Here is a 16,104-nt window from a genome sequence, read left to right on the forward strand (position 1 = left end):
GCAAGTTGTTTAACTGCTTCAAGTTTCAGTTTCCTTGGCTGGAAAGAATGGGACAATAAACTCACCTCCCGGGGTTGCTGTGCATTAAATAAAAGCTAGCCCACTACAAGCCTGGCTTCAGAAGGTGCTGAGCCCATGTTCATTCTGAAACGCAGTGTGGAAGCACCATTGCTTTTGGACTTGCTGGAAGATCTGAAAGTCAGTGTGTGCAGAAGGCTGAAGTGGTCCATTTCCAGGGCAGTCCCCCTCCCCCATCTCAAGCGGTTTACGTGTCAGCTCCAGGCTGGTTTTGAAAGGCACAGCTGGCCTTCCGCCACCTGGGGCACCTTCTCCCAATCTACTGCCTACTCTGTCCTTTTGGGCTTTTGGGGCCTTTCCCTTCCAGGTGAATCATCCTAATAGTGTGCTTCAGAGTACAGTGCCTGTGTCCTAAGGATTACTAGACAGAATCAGCATTACTGAGGCTTCCTTTTGTTTCAGGCTCCAATATGGTTGGTTGTTGATTTAGTTGTCACTAAAAAATTTGATATTTTCTTCAACATGGGTTTTTGCATTAATTTTAATTTTAAAAAAATATTTCATTGAAATGTTATTTATTTAGAGTACTGAGTTCCTTGGCACTCCCTTTAATTTTGTGCCTAAGGATAAAATCTTCAGTTCTAGCCCTTTGGAGAGGGATGTTTTTGGGGGCAGAGGGCTCCTGCAGATTGTACCTGCTTCCTTAAACCTATGACCTTGCTAATGGGATCTTTTCTCTGCCCCTACCAGAGGCCAGGATAAAGTTCCTAGCCTGGTGCCACCCTATCCACTCTCGTACCCCCATTTCAACTGAACTCAGGGATGACTGTAAATCAGTGATTTTCAACCAGTGTGCCACAAGAATTTTTAAAACATGTAATACCTGACTATTTAGTTATGGGGATCTGACTATTTAGCTATGGGCATTGACCCCTTTTCCCTTAAATTGTCAAATAAAAAAAATGACAACAGCCAGCGCAATAGCTGTCAGGACTGAACGCTCTGTCTAGAGCCATAAATATATAGGTCATATAACAGGGTGCACCTTATTGGTGAAGTGGCACAATAAGGTTGCATCTGATAGGCCAATTCTTGGTAGCAGAAACCCTTATATATACACAAGTGTAGCCACCTAATTTTTAAAAAAATCACTTTGAAGCAAATAGGGTAGGCAATTACTTTTTTTTTTTTGGTACATCAATCAAAATTATGCCTATTTTTTTGTCAGATCAGCAAAAAATATATATTTTTGGTGTGCCGCAAAATTTTAATAGTTTACATGTGCCATGAAAAAGTTGGAAATTGCTGCTCAAAATCCTTGAAACCTTTTCAGTTCCGTTTAATTCCTCAGCTATTACTCAAGGGCAGTACGCTAAGTGCCAGGCGGGCACCTGGGTAAGGCTGGGGCAGGAGGAAGGTGCAGAGACAGGAAAAGTAAGAGGCGGGGGCGCCCTGGGGCACCTGGATGCGGCGCCCGGCCCACTGGCGGGGGGGGAGGGGGGGCGCAGAAGCCTCCAGGAGGCGACACCAGTCGCCAGACTCTGTACCCGGAGAACTGCTCACCTGGGCACCTTGGGGAGGCGGGGCGGGGCACTGGGGGGAATGCCAGCGATCCCAGCCTGGCCCGACTTCCTCCCTGGGCGCCGGGCGCCGTGGCTCTGGACACCGGCCAGGGGGCGTCGCCGGAGCCCGTCGGAGGCGCTTCCTGCGCGCAGCGAGCGCCCGTGAGCCGAGCGCGCCCACGCGGCGCCGGGACAGCGCACCCGGCGGGCTCCCCGGCGGCGGCATGGAGGACGGCGGCGTGCTCAAGGAGGGCTTCCTCGTCAAGAGGGTGAGCGCACCGGGGCCTCTCCGGACTTTGCCCAGGGCGGCTGGCGGCGGGCGGGCACCCGCGCACCCGAGCGGCGGCCCCGGCGCCAGCTCCACGGAGGACCGGATCGGGCGCCTGGGGCTCTGCTGGGCACAGCTGCGGCCCGTGGGGACGGCCGGTGGACGGCTTGCTATGGAAAAGGGACGGGGCGCAGGCAAGAACAATCCAGATAGCGCGGATAGGGCGCGGAGGTGGCTATGGAAGTGGATATCGTAGTTAAACGCACTTATTAAAATACGAGGAGTCCGTGCCCTGTGGTTCACAGCGCCGTCCGAGTAATTCCCGCGTAAACACTCGCAATAAGCCAGGAGCCAGGGGGAAGCGTGTGCTGCTTACGGGTCGCTGTGTGTGTGGATATTGCCTCCTTTCGTCTTCCCTACAGCCCTACAGGTGGTAGTGCCACACGGCCCCCCTTTCTCCAAGGGGAAAACAAAACTCCCAGGGGCAGGTAACTTGCTCAGACCTGGGTGCTAGCCTGTGATGAAGCAGAATCGGACCCACTCAGATCTACCACAAGCCTTTTCCTGTCCACGCAGGGTGGGGATTGCTATCACTCTGCCACAGATGAGCAAATAGGGTCAGAAAGATGAAATCGCTGGCCCAGAACCCCAGGGCTAATAAGAGATAAGACTGGAACCTCCATCCTCAAGGCTTCCCCATCACCCCATGTGGTCTTTCCCACAGCAAGCAGGAGTCCAGACAAAAATGGGACACACAGGATCAAGGTAGAAAATGAACCAGAGAGCAGGTACAAGAGGAAGTCAGTATTTTAACGTTCTTTTAACATTGATGTTCAAGCTCAGCGTTTATGCTGACATAGTAGCCGAGCATAAAACCTGAGGGTGAGCCCTTTGGCCCTTCTGTTGAGTTTACGGCTTTGGGAGGGGGCTGGATAGAGAGGGAGAGGGATGGCTGTGCTCTCCCTTCCATTGCCTCCTCTGGCAGCCAGATCAGCCCTGAAGTCTCAAGTTGCTTTCAGGTCCGGAGGTAATGTAGTCAAGTTATGTTATACCTTGTTTGATATAGGCGAGTGGGTGCGTTGTTTGCTCAAAACTAAACAGAGCAGTGCTAGGAGGCTGATGCCGGATCAAGGGTCAAACTGGATATAAGTACAAAATTCCACACCTGCGTCATGCCACTGTGATTGAAGTCATAGGCTGGTCCCTTATGGCTTGTGGAGGCAAATGCACCTCTGAGAGACAGCCTGCAGGGGAACTTCTGTGGGCTCCCACTTTCCTCTCAGCTTCTGAAGTTTGAAGGAAGGTGTTGAGTTGGGCAGGGGGTTTTGGTGGGCATTGTTGATTGTCGGGATAGTCGGGTCCTGGTTAGGGGCCTGTGGAGGACAGACCCCCTCAGATGGGCCCTTGCGGGCCTCCCTGTTCCCAGGGGTTAACTTACATGATTTTCCACCACAGCCACCAAGCAGAGTCAGGAGATGATGAGAGGGAAGGAAGGATGTGAGTTCTCTTCTGGACAGGCTGCCAGTTCTGCATGTCCAGCTTACGGAGTCCAGGGGACAGAGAAGTGAGGACAGTCATCAGGTCTGACCCCAAAAGCCCACAATAGGGGCTTGGCTGAAATACATAAAGCTTATTCCAGCCAAACCCAAAGACAGGGCTTTGGAGCCTGACACTGAGGCAAGCAGAAGACACCCCATTCTTGCAGTGTGAGGGATGTAGTCTACTGATCAATCTCAACTTTTTCTCTCCCCCACTTCCCCTTTCCTGGTAGCTCCCGTGTCCACCAGAGAAGTTGCGGGTGGCTTGTGGTATTCCATAGATTTAGGAGGGTTTGCAGTTCAGAGGTGGGGCAGGGCCGTAGCTGGAAGCCCAGCCCACAGAACAGTCACCACAGGTGAGGGTGAAGCAGGAACAGGCAGGAGCATGAAGGATTTGGTTCCTACTCCTGCCCAGACAAGAAAAAAGCAGAGCTCCAGGCAAAGCGCAGGCTGCTCCCTAGGCCTGACTTTAAAGGAGGGGGCCGGGCGGGGAAACCGGATCAGCGTGGGTGGGACTTTTCCTTTCAGGAGAGGCAGAAGCACTTCAAGCATTGCTGCCCTGTTCATCCCTTGAACAGCACTCTTAAAAAATGACATGGCAAGGTTAACATGCCCCGGCCTAGAAATTTCATTAGTGGGCCTCTATCCAAAGGAAACACCATAAAAGGTTTATGAACAAAGTGTTATTTATGGGGTGAAAAATTGGAAACTACCTACATATCCCCCCAAGTAGACAAATAATTAAGTAAATTATAGTTATGCAGATGTTTAAAATGTCTGTAATATTATAACTTAAAGAGGAAAAGTATAAAAGGTGTAAGTAATGGAAAATGTGCATGGAAAAGAAAAATTTAGAAGGAGTTCTGGAGGCTAGAAGTCTGAGAACCGAGGCGTTGGCAGGGCCAGTTCCTCCTGGATCCTGTAGGGGAGAATTCCTCCTTGCCTCCTTTGCTTCTGGTATTTGTGGGCTGTAAAGGAAAAACCCAGATTTTTTTCCTTCCTATGTAGTTCCTCCCTACTGTGTGTGTGTGTTTATCCTGTGAGTTTACTTTTATGCAGAATACTCCACTTCTGACACTTCTGGGTGTGTGGGTTTTCCCCCACCAAGCAATTCTCTGTGACACCAGCTGGGTGTCCTACAATTTAACTCAATTCTGACACTGTCTACCAAGAATAGTGTCAGATTCCACAGGTCCCACAAGACTGCCCTACCCCAACACACACACACACTTCAGCTGCTAGTCACAAGCCTGGGTTACCACCTGTGCTTCTGACCAAACAGCTATAGCTGGGAGGTTCCAGTGCCCCCTCCTTGGGTTTGATTAATTTGCTAGAGTGGCTCACAGAACTCAGGGAAACACTTCCTTAGGTTTACCAGTTTATTAAAGGATATGTAAAGGATACAGGTAGGCAGCCAGATGGAAGATATGCACAGGGCAGGGTATGTGGGAAGGGGCGTGGCACGTCTATGCCGTCTCTGAGCACACCACTCTCCCAGTGGTCACCAACCCAGGAGCTCTCCAAACCCTGTACTTTGGGATTTTATGGAGGCTTCATCACATCGGCAAAATTGATCATTAACTCTTTTTTCAGCCCCTCCCCTTTTTCAAGAGAATAGGGGTGCAGGGTTGAAAATTCTAAGCTTCTAATCAAGGCTTGGTCTTTGCAGTGATCAGCCCCTATCTAGGAGCCATCCAGGAGCCCACCCAGAGTTGCCTCATTAGAGCAAAAGACACTGATGTCACCTGGGAAATTACAAGGTCTCCAGGAGTTTTGCCACAAACCAGGGTCAGAGACCAATATATGTGTTTTCTATGATCTCACACAGACAATCTTTGGTGTTCCTGGGCTTGTAGATGCATCTCTCCAATCGCTGCCTCCCTTGTCACATGACCATCTTCTCCCTGTGTGTCTCTCAGTGTGCAGGTTTTCCTCTCTGTGTAAGGACACCAAGCATATTAGGGTCACTAGGTCACCCTAATCCAGTATGACTTTGTCTTAACCAGACTGTATCTGCAAAGACCCTATTGCCAGATGAGATCCCCTTCAGAGGTACCAGGTAGCAGACTTCAATCCCTCTTGTGGGGACATAATTCAGCCTATAGCAAGTACAATACCTGCTTCTTTGGGGTGTAGGGTCTTGGGCAAGACCTTTCTGAGCCTCAGTTTCCTCATCATTACAGTTAGGGAGTAGTATAGGCTTTTTCAAAGGGTCCCTCCAGCTGTAACATTCTGTGCCTCTTAAGCCCAGCCTAGGGTTGCCATCCCAGCTTATGGACTCTCCTCCTCCCCCCTGAAGAAGCTTTAGGGACTCTAAGCCACTCATGGTTCAGCTGGCTTCTGGCTCCAGCGAGCCACTTACAGACGAGCCTGGAGATGGAGGAAACTGCCTTGGTGGAGGACCTTGGTCAGCTTACACCACTGTGTTTTTGGCCTCTGACCTGCTTTGTCTGGTGACTTTAGACCCGTCCCTTACGCCCTCTGAGCACGGCGTGGCTTATCTGGAGAGCGGGGATAAGGCTGCTGTCTTCCCGTTTTGTGGGTCACTGCAGCAGCCTCCAGCTGAGCTGCCCGCTCCAGGGCCGCTGCTTCACTCCTGCGCTGTCACAGTGTGGCCTGGGCGATCTTTTTAACAGAACTTACGCTTGTCATCCTCTGGCTACAAGATCAAACTCTACAACACAGGACCTAAGGCCGCTGGGCCCCTCTCTCTTCCCCCATCCCTTCCTCCCAGCCTCTGAGCCCCACCCATATAGAACTATTTGGAGTTTTCCAGAAGTCGAAGCAGTTTTCTGCTCTCCCTTCCGTGCCTTCCTCACCTAGCCAACTCCACACAACCTTCACCGCTCAGCCCCAGTACCAGCTCCTCAGGGAGCCCGCCTCACCCCACCGCGCCCTCCTCCACTGCCTCGGAATGAGCTCTGTCTCCCATCTGAGCCCCTTCTTGGGTTTGCATCACGCTTTACCTTAGTTATCTATCCATGCGTAACAATTACCTCAAAAGTTAACATCTTAAGACAACAAACATTTATTATCTCACACAGTTTCTAAGGTCAGGTAGCCAGGAGCAGCTCAGCTGCAAGATTCTGGCTCAGAGACTCTCACGAGGTTGTAGCCAAGATGTTGCCCAGTCGCCTGAAGGCTTGACTGGCTGGAGGGCCCATTTCCAAGCTCATTCACATGGGTAGTGCCGGAGGCCTCAGTTTCTCACTTCTCCACTCTCCTGCCATCTGTCAGGACCGGAATCCCTCCACTGCAGCCACACAGTATTGTTACACATCAGAATATTTTGCCTTTTTTTTTTCTTCTCTACTGGTATAAGTCATGATCCTCTAAGTGTCTCAATACACAAAACCTTTTCCATATTCTAGATTATTTACTTAGCACAGATCCCCGTAAGTGGAATTACTGGGTCAAGGAATTTGAACAGTTCCATGGGGAACACCAGCTGCTTGAGTTTTCTGTCTGCGTAGTGAATCCCTTCTCCTCAGCCCTTCTCCTTAGCCCTCTCTCCTTTGCCAGCAGTCAGGATTCTTAGCTGCTTATAGCACATGCCACTAGCAAGTTTGAGCAGTAGGGGTTTCACGGAGAGTAACAAATAGTAAGGAACTCAGGAATATTTGGGAGGGCCAGAGAACCTGCCTGGGATGCTATAGCCGGGGACGCTGCAGCCAAGACAAAAATGCCCAACAGCGCCACCAGACATTTCTAGTGGAAACCACTGCTGGCACTGGGCCACTTGGGCCTGATAACCCTGGGGCTGGTGTCAGAACTGAACCTGTTCTCCCACCACGTCCTTATCACAAATTCCTGTTTCCCATGTTTGGTTGCTGCCAAACAGGCCTCATTGCTCCATGCATGTGACTGGCAGCAACTTGGTCACCTACCTGCTCCCTTTGTGCCAGGGATTCTGGGAAATGTACCGAGTTGTCCAGGAAAGTGCAGTATCTCCTTATTGGCTTGTTCTGCTCAACAGCTGTTGGTTACACTTTTCTCCATAACACCCCAGCCTCCTTTCTCCTTTTCCTGTGATTTCATTTGCTAGGTCTGCCGTAACAAAATACCCCAGACAGGACGGCTTAGACAAGAGAGATTTACTTTCTCACAGTTCTGGAGGCTGCAGTCCATGATCAAGGTATCAGCAGCATTGGTTTCCTCTGAGGCCTCTCTTCTCTGCTTTTGTGTGGCCACCTGCTTGCTGTGTGTTCACATGCTTTCATGAGTGTGTTCTAAATCCATTCTTTTCTGGGCCTCAGCAGACAGTCCCCCATCCTTTCGTCTGTTCTAGAAACAGGCTCTCTGCCTTCTTCTGACTATCTTATCCATTGGCTTTATTGTCTCCCTGAGAGCCCCCCAAACTACCCTGCCTTTCAGGCCTGCTGCACCAGGCTAGGTAAGACTGTTGGCGTCCTTAGCGCTGGTAGGCCGTGTGTGGCTTCAACTTTACAAATTTCCTGCATCCTTTGACTAGTTATAGTTTTTCTAGGAATATATCCTAAGGAAAAAAATCAGAAATGAGGATCAAAATTAATGTGCAAGGATATTCATTGCAGAATTGTTTATAATAGTGAAAAAGATGAAACAATTCAGCTACAAACACAGGAGATTGACAAGTAAGTGATGCATCCACCTAGTGGTCACTTAAAAATATGTGTTAAAGAGATTAATGGTGTGAGACAATGCTCAGCAAAGCTCAACAAAGCAAAAACTAGAAAATAGAAGTATATGTAATATGGTTCTGATTTAAAAAAAAACAAACCCACAGCATTAGAAAGTAAATATTAAAAGAAAAAAAGACTGGAAGGAAATACAGCCATCAACACAGCAATGGCTGTCTCCTCGTAATAGGAGTTTTTCTTCTGTATACTTTGCAGTGTCTTTCAAGGTTTATAACCAGAAAAAAGGCCAAATGGGAATGAGAAGGCCAATGCCAAATGTTACATATTCAAAGGAGATGACAAAGATATCCAGACAAAGATAATGCTTTCTTCATGAGAATGAAAATAAAACGTATGATTCTGTACTGGATCCTTTGGCCATTAAAGACATTATCGGGGCAATTGGCGAAACTTGTACTGGGTTTGTGGAATAAGTGAAAACATAAATGTACATTTCCTGATGTTGATGGCTGTATTATGATTATTTTGGAAACATTTATTTTGTGTGGGAGATACACAATAAAATATTCAGAAGTGATGGAGCATCGTGTTAAACATGTACTCTTAGATGGTTCTGTAAAAAAGTTAATCATCTTTTCTCTGAAGTGAAATTATTTCAAAATAAAAAAAATGTATACTAAGCTAAAAAAAGATAATGCCATCCCCCTTATTGGAGAGTCAGCCCTGTGGCACAGACTGGCTACCTGTACCACGGGACACCTCCCCTGACAGTGCTGTGCCCTCAGCCACCTCACCGCAGGGCTCTGCTATCTGTCCTCAGGGTCATGTTGTCCACAACTGGAAGGTGCGATGGTTTGTCCTTCGGCAGAACACGCTGCTGTACTACAAGCTCGAGGGGGGTCAGAAGGTGACCCCTCCCAAGGGCCAGATCCTTCTGGATGGCTGCACCATCACCTGCCCCTGCCTGGAGTATGAAAACCGACCCGTAAGTGAAGGCCCTGGCGTCCCAGCTCCTCCCTGTCCCGGCCCCTCCCACCGCTGGCCTCTGGTGAAAGCGGTGTGGGTAATGGGAAGAGCTGAGTTATCATTGAAAAACCTCCTTCAAATCCTGGCTGAACCACGTACTGGGCATGTGACCTTGGGCAAGTAATGAACCTCTCTGAGTCTTACCCCCTCATCTATAAAATGGGATAAAAAATGACACCTGACTATCTCCCACGAATGTGATGGGGATCCTGTAGGCGAAGAGGCACTACGCAAATGTGAGTAATTAAAGCAATATGATGGCCTTCATCCCCAAGGGGAGCATGTTCCAAAAGTCAGGGACAGCTCCCACCCTACCATCAAAAAGGTATCTGACTCAATCATTTATTGAAGGCCCAGTATGTGCCAAGAAATTGGCTGGGCTTGGAGGAGCCGAGGAAGAAAATAGTAAGATCGCTTCTTCAGTTAATAATGTTAATATGAAAGCAAGTGGTTAACTGAAAAACATTCGGAGTTTCGAATGTTGGTTCAAACATCATTAGCCATAGAGGGGACTGTATCTGAAGAGGAGGAAGACGGCTGGGTCAGGTACGGCTCTGCGAAGAATGGAGACTTGGGCAAAGATCTGGAAGAGGAGAGGCAGATGCTCCAGGCAGATGGAAGGTCTTGACTAGAAGGAAGGGGAGAGAGAGGGATAGATCTGGACATGAGGAAGGCCACTGTGGCCAAAGAAAGGAAAATGTTCACTGAGGGAACAGTGGGAGAATGGCTGGTGCCCGATGGAGGTACTGGGGAGCCACTGAAGGTTTTGAGTGAGAGAATGAAGCTCTCTTAGGAAGACTAAAATGAGGAACGAAGCTCAGTTCCTAATAAGATTGCTCGGTCCATAAAGAAGGTACCTCACCTCTGAGTGCTGGTCTGGCTGGCTCTCTCCTCCCGCAGCTCCTCATTAAGCTGAAGACCCGAACGTCCACAGAATACTTCCTGGAGGCCTGTTCTCGAGAGGACAGGGACGCCTGGGCCTTTGAGATCACAGGGGCTATTCACGCTGGGCAGCCTGGGAAGGTCCAGCAACTCCATGTACAGAGGAACTCCTTCAAGCTGCCCCCTCACATCAGCCTGCAGTGAGTGCCCGGCCCGGCCCCTCGCTCTGCCCGGCTCTGCTGCAGCCTCTCCTGTCTGTGTGCAGTGGGGAGGGGGCTCTGTTGTTGCTACACAGGCCTGACTGCTGTCACCGTCGTGCTTCAGGGCCTTTCGCTGACACTGTCCCGTTTGTATTAGTTTCTCTGCCTGGGAATGGCCCTGCCTACCCACCCTGCTCCTATGTAGCCCCTTGGGGCCTCTGCCGCTTCAGCCCATCGCAGCATCTTAGGAGCCTCCCTCTGGTTTCAGCCAGGGTGCTCAGGGCTTTGTCACAGCTCCCAGGAACCTCCACTTGCCAGTCATGGGCTTGTTCACAGCCCGGTGGCAAGAATGATGTGTTCTTGGAGCAGCTGCATCCTTGCCCTGAGGTGCTCCTCCTTCATTCATTCATTCACTCAAGAAATAGCCCTCAAGTGCCTGCTGCGCACCGCACCATACTCTCAGGAGATGCAAGTGGGGATAAACCAAGTCCCATTCCAAGGGCTTTCCAGCCCAAGTACGTAACTAGAAAATAAGAAAAGAGCTTCCACTGGTGGCAGGAATCGTCTCACAGAACAGAAGGAAAGCAGGTCAGTGGTGCAGGTGAGAGCATAGAGCAGGGGTGAATGAAAGGCGTTCCCATCATGGGAACTGCAACAGCAGCCCATTTGCAGGAAATGCCCCTAACCCCCGAGCAGCAGGGGTCACAGCTCTTTAGTTTTACTACAAAAGCAATACCTGTCTAGGATAGAAATGGGAGAATATTTAGATGAGCAAGAAAAAAAAGAAATGATCTAAAATCCTGTCTCAAATTCTGACCGCTCTCTTTGTGGTGTGTATCGCACTGTCTGCCACTTGCTTAATACCCTTAGCAGAGACCCTGGGACCCTTTCTCATACCTGTCAGTGCAATGAGAGGCCCCTCTCCTTTGCCTTCCTCCCATGCAGTCGCATCGTGGACAAGATGCATGACAGTGGCAGTGGAATCCGGCCGAGCCCCAACGTGGAGCAGGGAAGCACCTACAAAAAGACCTTCATCGGTGAGCCTTCCCTCTTGGAGGGAAGCGGAAACCTGGGGCGTGGTGACCTGCGAGGCCAGCCCCAGGTGCTCGGCAGCTTGTGCGGAGGCCAGGGCTGCCCGCTGGCCGACGGGCTGGCTTGACATGCACGCGTGGGTGTGGCCACAGCTCCACGTAGCAGGTGTGGCCTTTGGTCTGCTCTTGTGTAGCGCCCCAAGGCTGCCAGGAGGTCAAAATCAGTGAGGTCACAGCCAGGCACCCCCGGGGAGGCTGGCCTGTAGCCTGTCGCCTGACCGGCACTGCTCTTGCCCCGATGCAGGCTCCTCCCTGGTGGACTGGCTCATCTCCAACAGCTTTGCCGCCAACCGTCTGGAGGCCGTGACCCTGGCCTCCATGCTCATGGAGGAGAACTTCCTTAAGCCAGTGGGCGCCCGGAGCACGGAAGCTGTTCGCTCCGGGGATCTGGCTGAGCAGTTCCTGGATGACTCCACGGCCCTGTACACTTTTGTAAGTTATGGATAGAGGGAAGAGGGAAGGAAGAGGGGCAGAGGGAAGGAAGAGACCACAGAGTGGAGGCCAGGGGGGTCCACAGTCACGGGTGGAGGCCTCGGGTTTAGGGGACAGCTTCACCCCCAGGTGGAGTGGGCTTCTCTACGGAGGATTTTCCTTCTTCCTGTGGTAGTCCCCACAGCCTGTAACTGGGACTTTTTGTGACAGAATCCTTGTTCTCTTCTTCCCACGAGGCTGAGAGCTACAAGAAGAAATTAAGTCTCAAGGAGGACATTAATCTGAGCACTATGGAGTTAAGTGGCACCGTGATAAAGCAAGGCTATCTGGCCAAGCAGGTATGGCTGCCTTGGAGCAGGGAGGAGATGGATAGTTCTCGAACTCAGGGGAGGCAGGAATTTCCCCGAAGGGTGGGAAGCCCTGAGACTGCTAGAGGCACTAATTATCAGCTGGATCAGCTAAAGCAGAAGCCCGGCAGCAGCCACAGCAAGCAAGTCAAGGGGATGCAGGTTCCCCCTCCACGAGCCCTAGACAGGGGGGTCGGGGAAAAGGTGCACACAAGTAGTGATCACAACATTCAAGAAGGTCTGCGCCACTGCCCCGGTCCTGTTTGCCCGGAGGGGCATTGCTCCTGGGTTGGTGTTTTGCATTCGCTGCCTTCCGCTCTCTGAGGCTTTCTAGGGTCTCTGCCGCCTTTGGTGGGACTCTGCACGCTCCCTTCATACACCTTCTGAACAACCCACCTTAATAGGTTGAAGATGAAATTTTACAGGGTAATCTCAGTGTTGAAACTCTGACCATGGCCGCTACTGCTGACTTTGGGACAGCAGCCCGTTTAGCGGGAGACAGCCACGGTGCAGTCACACCTGCGGCGCTTCTACCTGTGTCTGACAAGAAGGCTGCTCGCAAACAAAATGACCGCATTCGGGCGTAGGAGGTGTCGGTGGACCTCTGCACGTCCCCCCCGTTTGTTCGCATCTCACACACCACATGAACGTGCGTGTCTGGACCGTGGACACGTGTGCTGCTCAGCGCCACTCCTGCTGTTACTCAGAGCACCTGTTGTCACCTGTTTCTTGCACATCAGGATTCCCATCTGCTCTCAGACTGTTTACATCCATGAAACTGCCCAGTGGGAGGCTAGCGAGGGCAGGTAGTGAGACCCTAGGAGACCACAAGGAGGGTGTGGGAGGGACCCGGTGTCCCAGGAGGGGCGGCTAAGGAGGCTTTGTGATTTAGGGGGTGACACCAGAGAGCCATACTCTCATCGATTATCTTAAACATAATTGATCATTTCTTACTTTTTCTGATGCAGAATGTTGTGGTTTTTACTGTGTGTGTGTGCATACGTGTGCAGGCAGCTGTAGGTTTGTTTTGGGACGAAGCTGACACTTAAGTTGGTGCCCTTGTGTTCAAGTTTGCGGTGACCTCTCAGTCCGGTTGACACCTGCTGCCCCCCTGTCCTCCTTGTGCCCTGAGTGGTGTCTGGGTAATGCTCCCCCTTTCCTTCGGCGCTGACCCTCTTTGGCTTTGTCAATTCAACTAAAGGTGACAGTGTTTTTGCTGAGTGTCACTGAGCAGGGGAGTCCATGACACATCGCTGCCATCCTTGGGGCTCTGGCAGGCTCTCCTTAGAAAGCAGTCCCATTGGAGCCAGCTGGCTTGGAGGTTTGGCATTCGATAGAAGGAAGTGGGAGGAAGTGGCTTAGCTGTCACCAATGAGCCTTAACCCTTTCGTTACCTCAGGGCCACAAGAGGAAAAACTGGAAGGTGCGGCGCTTTGTTCTGAGGAAGGAACCGGCTTTCCTGCATTACTACGACCCTTCCAAAGTGAGTACCGCGTGCTCACCTGGTACCCGTGTGAGGCTTCCAGATACTTCTCTCCCAAGCATAGCAGGCAGCTGGCTCCACGTCCTTCCTCTCAGCATCCTTACCATACCTTCTGCCACACTCTGCCTTTCCTTCCACAATCCAAGCTGCTCTTATAAAAGTACGATCGCTCTTTTCTTTCATCATGTCCTTGCCTGCTCAGTGCATCTTCATTATTTTGTGAGGAAAAGCATCTTTTAGTCTCTCTAAAGCTTGCTCTGTGAATAGAGGGTGAGGTGGGCTGATGGACCCCAACCGGGTGCTTCCTAGGGTCTTTACCCCTTTCTATCCCATGAATTCTGCCCCCTCAACCTCTTGTCCCCACCAATGTTTTGAAAATGTTCTTTTACTATACACTAATATTTAAGCCATAATTTACTAATTTTTTCTTCCTGATCAAAGAATTGCTATTCTGAGTTTCAGATAGTATTACTGTGAGCTGAGTTGATCTAATTCCAGTCAAAAGAAAAGGAAAATGGTCTTCAGTTGGCCTGTTCAACCTTGTCTTTGGTAGATGTATGATTTTCATCCATTTTTTGAAAGATTGAAGACTGGGCAGTTCCTCCCTCACTGAGCTTCAGTCAGGAACCCCCATCCTGGGCATGAAGGAGTCCCTGGGACCCTGCCAGACCCCAGCGAGAGAGCTGAGGGCCAGGGAGGGGTGTGGCACTGCTGCAGGTGGTGTGAAACCAAGAGCCCAAACTTACTCACTGGTGCCTGTACCGCGGCCGAGTGATGTCAAAGTTCAGCCTCATCTTCTGTTACTGACTCCTTTGGCTGGCATGACTTATGGGTGAGAGTGCAGCTCTTCCCTCTTGTCCGTTCATACCATTTCCTGATCAGGTCTCCTTCCCTTTGCAGGAAGAGAACCGGCCAGTGGGTGGGTTTTCTCTTCGTGGTTCACTCGTGTCTGCTCTGGAGGATAATGGTGTCCCCGCTGGTAAGGCGCAGCTTCGGCCCCGGCCTGATGATCTCAGGGGCCTCTCTCCTGCACTCTCAGTAATGCTCTGCTGACCAAGGATTGAGCTGTGGGGGCCGAGTAGGGCTTTCTCAATGAGACGATGAATGGTGTGAGTTTTGAAGACAGTTTCAGAATTAGAGAAAAGGGCATGTGTTCTTAGTTTTAAGAATGCAACTATATAATCCTTGTCTTTAATATTATTTCCCCTCAATTTCTGTTTACTGGTCCATAAACTTCCACCTAAGAATAATATTAGCTTATACAGTGTTTAAGGGTTAGCAACACGCTTTAATATCTATTGTCACACTAATTTCACAATAGTCAGCTAGGGTAGGAAGATAGTATCATTCCCATTTTATGGATGTGGAAATTAAGGTTCAAAGAAGTTAAACAATTTAAAGTCAAATCCCAAATCTGTGCCTGCTCTTTATATAAACATACTAGATTCTCTGATGTCAATGAATCTGTAGTTCTATGGTTAGCATAGGGGGCAGGCCAGGAGGGCTTCCAAGAAATTCCAGACATACCACTGGCAGGCCTGAAGGCACAGGCGAGAGGGAATGGGAGGGAGGAAAAGAAAGCTCGCATCTGGTGGGATTCCCTAACCGTATCCATTTCCGCTTCCAGCTGAAAGCAGACATGAGTATTCACTGACTTTTTTCCTGCCTAGGCGTTAAAGGGAATGTCCAGGGAAATCTCTTCAAAGTGATTACTAAGGATGACACACACTATTACATCCAGGCCAGCAGCAAGGCTGAGCGAGCAGAGTGGATTGAAGCTATCAAAAAGCTAACGTGACAAGGACCCGAGGGAACAGGACCAGGATTCCTCCCACCTACCAGATGATACAGACGGATTTCCTGGAAAATGAGTGTGTTAATGTAACTATTTTGTACTGTTTTGGAGTGAGTCTGAAGAGTTTCCTAGATTACATTTGGCAATGGTGCTATTTCCTTCCCCACCTTCACGTTAACAACCTGGAAATGCTAGAACAGCTATTAGGTGTCAGCATGTTGACTTGCGCCAGTCATCATAGCCAGCCACCCTTTCTTCGGGCAAGAAAGTAGGTTTCCTTATAACACTAACTGGCCATGTTTTAATACTAAATAAAACCCTAGCCTCATGGCAGCTCTCTCTGAAATGCCGTCAACAACTCTTAACTCCTTCTTTGGAATTAATAAAAATTGACATTTGTTTCTGGCTATTAGAATTCCCTTACAAAGTTTCAGTTTTCAGGTTTTTCATGCTCGAGGCTACATGAATTTAGCAAGGTGAGTATGAAGACATCTCAAGTGATCTCTGTGACTAAGACATGCTTCATCTTAAAAGAGGGATGGTGGCAAAATTTTGAACAAATAGTTTTCCTTTGAAAAATAAGCTTGCATAAGTATTATACATCACAGAAAAATAATGGACTCAGTTGAAGAGATTAGTCACACATACCAAAGAAATAAAATATAGCATTACCATGGAAAATAGAATTTAGAAAGCTGCAGAGCAGGAGCTCTCTAAAGGACAGAGAAAGATAGAAACAGGAAGAGAGTTAAATCAAGGCATGAAATTTTGGTTTTAAAGTGAACATTGAGACAAATAGGTACCAACAAGCTCCACCAGTTGGGAGGCTAATCTGCAGTGAAA

The 16,104-nt window shown here is 49.7% G+C and overlaps 1 protein-coding gene across 1 annotated transcript; it reads left to right on the plus strand.

The window, feature by feature from the left end:
- Positions 1 to 1,804: 1,804 nt before the first annotated feature.
- Positions 1,805 to 15,970, plus strand: PLEK2 (pleckstrin 2). The gene is made up of 10 exons (XM_087815087.1): positions 1,805 to 2,042; positions 5,850 to 5,995; positions 8,826 to 8,990; positions 9,932 to 10,113; positions 11,059 to 11,150; positions 11,449 to 11,636; positions 11,873 to 11,974; positions 13,383 to 13,466; positions 14,367 to 14,445; positions 15,137 to 15,970. Exons 1-10 carry the CDS (start codon positions 1,805 to 1,807, stop codon positions 15,262 to 15,264), a joined length of 1,404 nt encoding a protein of 467 aa, XP_087671213.1. The 3' UTR covers positions 15,265 to 15,970.
- Positions 15,971 to 16,104: the final 134 nt, after the last annotated feature.

This window comes from Miniopterus natalensis, chromosome 1 (genome assembly GCF_054644295.1).
Source record: "Miniopterus natalensis isolate mMinNat1 chromosome 1, mMinNat1.hap1, whole genome shotgun sequence".
NCBI classification, from domain to species: Eukaryota; Metazoa; Chordata; class Mammalia; order Chiroptera; family Miniopteridae; genus Miniopterus; species Miniopterus natalensis.